This window comes from Labrus mixtus, chromosome 23 (assembly GCF_963584025.1).
Source record: "Labrus mixtus chromosome 23, fLabMix1.1, whole genome shotgun sequence".
Classification (NCBI taxonomy): domain Eukaryota; kingdom Metazoa; phylum Chordata; class Actinopteri; order Labriformes; family Labridae; genus Labrus; species Labrus mixtus.
The window spans coordinates 14503365-14513000 of NC_083634.1; the positions used below are offsets into that span (position 1 = coordinate 14503365).

General features: G+C 42.4%; 1 protein-coding gene across 1 annotated transcript in view; it reads right to left on the bottom strand.

The window, feature by feature from the left end:
- Positions 1-104: 104 nt before the first annotated feature.
- The window catches only part of ppp2r5b (protein phosphatase 2, regulatory subunit B', beta), a 41361-nt gene continuing 31829 nt past the window's right edge, over positions 105-9636 (bottom strand). The window contains exons 8-13 of the mRNA XM_061032071.1: positions 7810-7863; positions 6836-6886; positions 6619-6738; positions 6263-6390; positions 5730-5831; positions 105-3603 (exon numbers count right to left, since the gene is read on the bottom strand). Of these exons, the coding sequence (XP_060888054.1) occupies positions 3372-3603; positions 5730-5831; positions 6263-6390; positions 6619-6738; positions 6836-6886; positions 7810-7863 (687 nt within the window). The 3' untranslated portion in view covers positions 105-3371. The remainder of the gene's footprint in view (positions 3604-5729; positions 5832-6262; positions 6391-6618; positions 6739-6835; positions 6887-7809; positions 7864-9636) is intronic.

Consider the following 9636-nt stretch of genomic DNA (forward strand, 5'->3'; position numbering starts at 1 on the left):
GCAATACATCCAAAACACCATTTTCCACATGACTGTAGTTCAGGATTTCAGCCACGTGAATGACTTCTAAGCCATCACCAGAAAAATGGAGCAAAAAGTGCAGCTCCAACTGTTTCAAAGCTATTTAGTAAGTGGAATTTTTCTTTCCTACTGTTTTCAAGCTCGACAAATGTGACGCGTGTTTTGACTGACAAACGTGGAAATGTAGAACCTGGATGTTACAACTGCCAATGCAATTAAATGGAAAGCTACGGCTACAGTGTCAATGTTTGAAGAAAGCAAAAAAAAAAAAAACAGATCAGTGAAGGCGGATTAGGTGTAACAGCAGCCCGAAAGCCCGAGTAGCATCAGAACAAGTCGTTCAAATTGAAATCCTCCAGAGGAAAAACTCCAATCTGGGCAGGGCACAGAAATGCATTGCTGTCAGATGAATGACTCTTCCCGGGATGCTTTAGTACTCATTAAATGTGAAATGCCAATCTTAGAGGTGCAAATCAAATGGGTTTCACAACCTTGTTGACTCAGGCATGATTCAGAGTGAGGGTTTGGGAACTGCTGATTTGAAGGGTTTTTTTTTTTTTTTTGAACGTTTGGTTACGAAGCAGCCGACAGGTAGCTCTGCGTCTCAATGTAATAAAAAAAAGAAAAAAAGAAAACACAATCAAATCGTTTAACGATACATTCGGATTCAAACCCTGTCCCTCGGGAAGGAGAGAAGGAGAGAGAGAGAAAAAGGAACAAAGAGAGAACTGTAGTCTCTCGTTCTCTATCGCTCTGTCTACACACATCTCCTGCTCACTGATTCACTCAGGCACGCATGCACACACACACACACGCACACACGCGCACACACACACACACACACTCACACAACCTGACCATCATCTTCAAATAAGGTTACATTTCCTGATCAAATAGAAAATAAATAGCATCAGTATCAGTTTTCCACAAAATGAACAAGATCATACAAAAAGAACACGAAGAAAAAAACAACATAATTACAAAGCAAAGATCGTTTTTCATCAAATCAATGTACACAGAAAGTACCCTTAAGACAATGTGAATATCAAGGACGCAACAGGAGTAAAAACATGAGTGGGGGGTAAACATTTGAGTGTGACACCCACTTCCTGTTTAACCCCCTAAAACCACAAAGAGTATCCTGAAAGAATGAAAATATTGCTAAAATAATTTTTTTTTTTTTTAGTTTTTTTTCCCCCCACCTCTTTTTTTTTTTTTTTTTTTAAATCCCATCACTCTACCGTAATGATCAGACAAGAATAAACGGATTGTTGTTGGTTCACGCCGGAAAGGGTTTTTCATCGTCATAGACGCCCATCTAGCAGCATGAGGTCTGCTGAGCCTAAAGGAACAGACGCTTCAGGGTTCAGAAATCCAACTGGATTACTGGGTTTTTCTTTTCGTCCCAAATTATTGTGGTGCATGTTTTTTTTTGTCCTCTGGTAACTTTTACGCTGAGTTTTACAAGTCTGTATACATTTTTGGTTAAAGCTTGGAGTCTACTTCAGAGGACATTTGTCAAACTTTTGGCCCAAAACAAATCATCAAAGCATCCAAATTAAAGGAACCCTGTGGAGTTTCCCCCCCCCCAGTGGCACTCTGGAGGAATGTTTCTATCAGCAGGTTCCCTGTGTTTTGTAATTGTACCAGCGCATTGACGTTAAACTTGAAGGAGAACATGGGGCAATATGATTCACATTCTCCTGTGTGTTTGAGGCTATTCAATCCAACAACAGCTCGTGGCTTTTAACGTGCATAGAATGTAGCGTAATACCGACGACGGCTGGAAAGATGACGATTTAGAGCAAGGAGAGCATGAATGTAAACATTTCAAAACGGTGGCTGAACAAATTCACTTAAAAAGAAAAAAAAGAAATACATTCAGAAGATTTGTCGAGGATAGACACAAACAAAAGTTGTTTTGGCAGGAAACGCGTCGAAACATAACTCCGCTCTCCACAGGGCTTTTTTCTTTTTTTTTTTTTTTTGAAAGAACATTTTTTTAAACATGGAATGTTTTTAACGGATTTTCAGTGAGATTTCCCTTTTGAATACACATCCCCCGCACCACAAAGATCCCCCAATTTTTCAACCAACAAAAAAAAGAAAAAGAAAAAACCTGCTAATCCAGTTCATTCCTTCCCTCGTTTTAAGGTCTGTTAAAGGGGAATACCGCTGAATTCCAGCATCCACATTACGGCCCTCGTACGCTTTAAACATGTGATGTGAATTTGAGCCGGACTTCCCCTTGGTGGTTTCTGCTACACTAGTGTTTCTCCCATAATACACTACAGAAATATCCAGAGACATATGTATATATATAAAAACATCGTCGTCATCGTCGTCATCATCATCATCGTCATCATCAGTAGTACTTAGAGTAGAGTAGAGTAGTAGTAGTAGAGTAACAAGTAAGAAGAAGGAACAGTATTGTACTTTATATCAGTATCATCATCAGTGGTTATTTAACCTTGAGGGACTTTAGGCTCGTCCTTTGGTGGAACCCGACAGAATGGGAGAGGAGTTAGCGCCAGAACCAGCTGTGTGTGTGTGTGTGTGTGTTTTTAACGTGTGTCTGTGTGCGAGTGTTTATGTATGTGAGCATGTCTCTCGGTGCATCAGTTGATTATTAGCGTGTGAGATTTTGCATGACCTGGATACACGTTATCTCTCGTTAGCTCTGTCTTCATATTTACAGTAAATATGTACCTGCTGTCTGTGTGCGTGCGACGGTTAGTGTGTCTGGTCGGTGCGGCGATAGTTCGGGGGACATTTGTGTGAAATTGCTTCTTTTCGTTTGTTAATGGATTGTGCTATCCACGCATGAAATAAGCATCTCGGACCCCGAAGACGAATACGATCGCGATTTGGTGCAGACCCGGACTCGATCTGTTGGACACATGTTGAACCCGGGTTCCGTGTTCAGAGAAGTTCTAGCTCCTATTTTGAGATCGATTTGAAGCAGGCCAGCTACCAATTTTTTTTTGGGGCACTGACCCGCAGCTTAAGAAACCCGGCGTTAGTTTGAAGGGTCGGGACCTGCACCTCTGGACAATATTCATCTTCAGATCTGCAAAATAATGTGTGTACAGCAAAAAAGTGAACCAGTTTCACACAACTCTGTCAGGACAAAAAAAAAAAGTTTTTTTACCTGGGATCACTGAGCCCGTGCGCTCTTTGACAAAAAGCCACCTCCTCTATGATACAAGATAAAAGAACAGCGGTTTTGTTATGTACCTTTTTTTCATTTTTTTTTGTATCTGAACACTCCCAACACCTTCATCATCAACCTCGTGTCTTCTCCCTGTCCCCAAACCCCTTGTGTTATCCCGTATTCAGTAGAGCAACACCTAGGTGGCGCTCTCCCCTGCTCCTGAAGAGGAGGCCCCACTGGTCTTGGACTCCGGCTGGTCGGAGGGAGCCGTCTGCGGGGACGAAGGGGTAGGCAGGTCCCCTCTCTCGCCTCGCTCCTGGAGGTTGCGCTGGTTCCTGGCGGCCTCTGTGAGCATCTGCATCCGGCGCTCCTGGTGCTCCTCCAGACCTTGCCACAGCTCTGCACGCTCCCTCTCCCGCTTCATCTCCCTGGAGGGGGCACAGGGCGAGAGCAGAAATATAGTCCCTGGTTTTAATTTGAGTATGCAGACCACAGACTTTTGAAGGTACCCGATTCCCTCAAGCTAACCTTTAAGCAGCTCTTATCAAAATGAACTCCTCAGAAGCACATTTAGATCAGTCACTTAAGTCAACTTGTGCCGTGAATAGGTCACAAGAGGAAGCGGAATTCCAATATACACAACAGCAGATGTTGTATTGAACCGAAGCATTCGACTGAATCTGAATGTTTTTATTTCCTTGAAAGAGTCAAGGTTGATGTTGACAAAGGAGGGGCTGAGAGAACGGGGGTCTCTTGACCATGAGGTACGACCTTTGACACAAATGAGGGGGACACGCGTCACTCTCAACAATCACCTGACAACACCTCCTCCTTCCGACACATTTAAGCCGCAAGATTTCCGTTCTCTCCCTCTGCTCTTTCGCTGCCAGCCGCGACGATTCGTTATTTGGTGCATGAAGTAAAGGCATGACATAAAAAGATGTCCAAATGTAAAAGACAAGAGGCTTCTGTTTGCCGCTTTTTTAACACGCGATTGAAATACTTCCCAGAGATTTAGACCTAATTCACAAACTTCACACAAAAGCCAAACATGAAATATAGAAGTAGAGATTTCACCACAATAAGGAAGTTCATTTCGAGTTTACATTTCAAGGACACATTTGTAATATGAAGTTAATTTATCTTTAATTGATGCACTATGGACATACGTGCTGTTTTCAGGACACTCGCAGGACAGTTTACATATTCTGGAAACTCTGAGGGTCGCATATGAACTCTTTAAATCTTTGCACTATGTGATGGTATGTCGGAGCTTTTCTGTAAAAAAAAAAGTAATTTACAGATTCTATGAATGAGTACAACATGGTTACCTGCAGTCTTAAGGCATTTTAAGGGAAGTATTGAACCTTCCTCAGCTGAAGGTGGATTTGTGGCAAACATCCCTTTCTGCTGGAGAGAAACCCCAACCAAACTTTGGTTCAGCACTTGTGTCTAGAACAGCGGTGTCCAAACTTTTTTTCTCGCGGGCCAAGATTGTCGTGTTAGAATCGCTCGCGGGCCACAGGTTTTGTTTTTTAGAATATAGTTGAAAAAATAGTAAGGCTTTGTAGATCAGAATCAAAAAGGCTCGCTAAAGAAACCCTTTAATAAAAGGAAATCAAATATTTAGATTTCTTCGTTCTACTTTATTTGTTTTTTTCTCAGAGCCTGTAACGTGGTTCATTATTTTTGGAAAAGCTTTCTGCATTCCGCTCGGGTCATTAAATGGTTAAACAACAGTCCGCTTGTTTGCAAAAACTTTGCATACGTTTTTTTTCATAGTTTACAAAAAAAATGTGGAAAATAGTAAAAGCTGTAGATTTAAAAAAAAAAAAAAACAACAACATACATGTTACTGAACATTTTCTATTTTAGGAATATTGTTCAGCCCTTGAAAAAGAAAAATAAGATAATGTGCCAATCTTAATCGAGGCCTCGGGCCAAAATCTTCTGATTCTTCATCTGAAGTCACGGGCCGCAAAAAATCCCCTCAAGGGCCGCAAATGGCCCTCGGGCCGCACTTTGGACACCCCTGGTCTAGAAGCTTCTGTACAGCTGGAGAGTTTGCACTGAAGTTCTAAAAAGATGTGTCAAACTACAGAGTGTGTAACAGTATTTGATGTGCCTGCGTATGCCTCAGTAGCACAGGCTAGTGAGTGTAATAAAGACACAATCATAGATGTTGATAGGTGTAGTTTTCCACAGTTAATAGAGCCGTTTAACCACGTCTGAACTTTACTCCACCTACAGACGAGATTGATTCACCCTCGAAAAGAAAGCAAAAACTGCTGCATTCATTTCGATTCAGAAAGTATCCTCTATCTTTAGTCTGAAACTGTGTTATGATGATGATGATGTGATTTTTAAAGGGATGACCTAAGCGATACATACTTACGGCGTGAAATATAACGTGATGGATAATGGAACACACGCAGTCGAAATGCATGACTTAAGAGTGCTTCGGTGACTTCCTCTTGTTGTCATTGTCGTATCCAGTGACACAAATAAATACGTGTGCAAAAAAGCAAAAACCCGGAGGGTGAGTCATACTCACTTCTGTTTCTCCACTTTGTAGGAGGCAGTGAGGTCATCAAACAACTTGCTGTTCATCTCCATGAAGGTCTTCAGCACGTTGTAGATCAGGGACACGATGGTCCTGGAGGGACGACAAGAGAAGACGGTGGACTTTAAACGCTCAGTCGTGGGTCAGGAGACGGACTTTAAAGGGGAGTTGTTGTGAAAAATCCGCTTTGACAGTGTTTTTGAGCAGATATTTGGGTAACCTGAGTGACTGCTGACCCACAAAATGTGAAATAAACCCATCCAGTCTTTTGTTTGTAAGACTTTGAGGCCGTACTTATTCAGTCTCCTTGTTTTAACTTGAGTGTCTACTGACAGTAAAGACCCTTTTGTCCTGAATAGATCCCCCTCGATGAGTGAAAAAGTAAAGGTGTTGAATATTTAAATATTTTCTATCAAACTTTAACAGAGCTTGAGATTACAATCAAATCAAATCAAATCAAATCAAATCTACTATCTGATATCAAAAGGCTTTGAGTTAATGTGTGTGATGGGTGATCCACGTACTGGTTCCAATGCTCCTTGGAGACTCTGTAGAGGGTGGCAAAGACGAGCGGCAGGATGACTTGACAGTTCTCCTCTATCAGACTGAGGATGTATTCATTGTTCCAGAAGTAAAGAGCCCGCTCCGCTACCTGAAGCAATCACAGAGAAAGACGCATTCAGTTTGGGAAGTCATGCGAGGTAGACCTTTTTTTTTTTTTTTTCCTACCGTCTCCTACAGCGACATGTCTTTATAAAGCGGTTTTATAAATCTGTTAAGGTGCTGTTATCAGGTTGATCATTGCTGTTTTTCTTCGTCTTCATTTACTGTTCAGACTCACTGCAACATGCAGAAAAAGGAACACGTTTATGGCGTTTACCTGGAAGTGAGGGCTGGAGATGCAGGCGGCAATCTGTTTGAAGAGAGGCTCCTGGACCCGGATGAACTGAGACGGCTCAATAACATCCAGGATCTCCTCGATTTCTCCCAGGAACATCACCTGAGGAACACACGGGGACAACAATGTTCAGATTGTTTTTTTTCATGATGGATACACGTCTGCAGTTTAGAAAACCTCGGCGCGTGAGCGGCCTCACCTCTTTCTGCGTGCAGGTTTTAGGCCAGTACTTGAGCAGCCCTCTGATGATCTGCAGAGAAAAAACAGATAGAGCACATGAATAGAAATACACACTGCAGCCATTAGCTCGGCGGGGTAGCCGGCCGGCCTCCATCTGTGCCTCCACATTCATACTCCATAAAGCATTCATTTTTGTAAACAAAAACAAAGGTACGTTGGTGACCATCTTACAGTAATGATAAAAAAGTATGAGCTTGAGTTGCAGCATCATAAGTCTTATTTTCTATGACTTATATTGACATTGTATTAATTACAGTACCAGCTGAGCTTCGATCCCATACGTTAATATTAACCCCTTATTTCCCAGAGTGATTACATTACATTATAATCTTTCACTTTTGTTTTCATACAACATACTTCCAAACACTGGCTTTAGGGGGAGGCAGATAAAACAGTAATCATTTCTTTTGACCACTAGGGGGCAGACAAATAAGTAGTCCAACATAGGCAGATTGTAAGTTGCATTCTTGCTTTTAAAACAACCAACGGACTAAACAATCATTTGGAGTTGTGTTGATCCGACGCCGCTCCCTTTGACTCTGCTCTCGGCCTCCACCAACGTCCGAGGCCTCAGCCGGCTCTTGCGCTGGTAAATGTGTACATGAATGCGTCTGCTCAGAGACGTAACGCTACCTGCTGCTACCAGAAAGATTGTCACGGTATACTCAGAGCCTTAACTTGTGTGCCATTAAACAAAAACAATATGCTGAAAGACACACAAAAAAATTAGACGCTGTGGGGAACTGCAGACTGATCAGTAAAAAAAAAATACTCATTAGAAGTTTAAATCTGATTTTTTGGAGCACAGCTGACTCATTTGAAGCAATGCCATCACGTCCTCGTATCACTTTAAGTGATTTGGTATAAAGAAATGACAAACTGCAATTCAAGGACACTTCGATGATGATAACAAGACAATAAAACATGACTTACATATTCAGTCACTGTAGCATCTTTCTCCATAAACTGCACCACACAGTAGGCCAACTGTCAGGACAGAGGAGATGAGGTTAGAACACACACACACACACACACACACACACACACACACACACACACACACACACACACACACAACGAAAAAAAACGAAAAAAAAACAAAAAACAAGGCACGTTCCCTGAAGCTGTCACGGAGACAAGGGGGATCTTAGCGCTTATCCCCCAGGATTACAGACTGTTAAAGATTGGAAAGCCAAGTTTTCCAACGGGAGGTGTGTGTCACAAGTGTGTATGCCTGTATGTGTGTGTGTGTGTGTGTGTGTGTGTGTGTGTGTGTGTGTGTCTCTACGTCGACATCAGCTCTTGTCTCCCCCTTATAAATTCTGCAATCATTTCCTATTATTTAGCAAAGAGCGTGCGTGTGTGCGCGTGTGTGCATGTGTGTGTTTTTGCGGTTGCCCCCTCCAACCGGGCCAGTTGCCGTCGCAAGTGGGCACCGTGGCGACGGGGACTGTGTGTGCGTGTGTTTACTTCGGAAGGAGTGATGTCACACGAGAGAAGTCCCTCAAGGCAATGTGAGATAGAGTTTAAAAAACGTCTCGTCTCGTCTCCGCCTCTGTTGGCCTCCTCTCTTGTCCTCTTTCATACCTCCTTCTTTACATTATGACCGCGCGAGTCCATTCGCTGACTTTGAGGTCAGTGAACTCAAAATGTCATCTTTTTACAACACCACGCCGGAGTGTACAGTTTTACTGTCACAGACACAAGAGGTCGCGTCCTATCAGCCTGTCAATGTGTGTTATTTATCTTCTCTCTTTGTACTTTCTCTTTTGTTTCAGTCCTGACCTGAAGCTCCACTGTCTGTGTCTGCGCCTGTCTGGCTTTCACATCATCCACAGCTATCATCTCCTCTTCCCGTCTCATCTCTTTTCATCGTTATTATTTCCCACCTTTTTCTCTCTCTCTCTCTCTCTCTCTCTCTCTCTCTCTCTCTCGCTCTCTCTCTTCTCCTTCCATCCCTAACCGTCCCGTCCCTTACTCGAAACCACAACACGGTTACAGAAGCAGAGGGAGCCGAGGCTAAAAAAAGGGATGGCAAGCTTGAATTAAAAGGAAAAAAAAAAAAGAAAGGAGGATTAAAACAAAGGTGCTGATGGGTCTAACTATTTAAAGCCTTAGTAAGGGATTAGAGATGCTGCTTGGGGTAAATATAGAGTTGGATTCTGTCGTCAAGCCAGACTTTGTGGGTGCAGCGGGCCGTTGTTAGGCTAAAGATTACAGACATTGAAGACTTTAAGGCGGAGGTTTTACCAATATTGATTTGTCAAGGTGACAGGTCAAAGCACGGTCTATTTTTGGGGCGATGTAGTCATTCTAGTGGGATCTAATATTGGCTACTTGCCTTTTACATTTGTTACAACTTGCACATAAAGAGCAGCCACGTTTTGGAGGCTCAGAAACATGCTGACTCATTCAAAATGAAATGTAGTTTATAGTCAAATTGTACTTATAAAGCTTCATCGATCATGCCAGTGATTGACTGACTGTTTCTCTTACATGACGGCTCATAACTTGAGTTGCATCTTAGCCCCGTGTAGTTAACTCACGCTCGCTGATATGAGGCAGCTTTTTGACCCATTTCAACAAGTCCACAAATCCAAACATTTGCCTTTGTCTTCGATTCAACATTTTTGGTGCTTAAAAGTCGAAGCTAGTTAGCTTAGCTTTGCTGAGTTTGACTAAGACTGATTCCTTCCAGGTGTTTATATTGTTTATGATGTCTCATCTCTAAAATATACCTGCAGAATCATTTCACCTCGA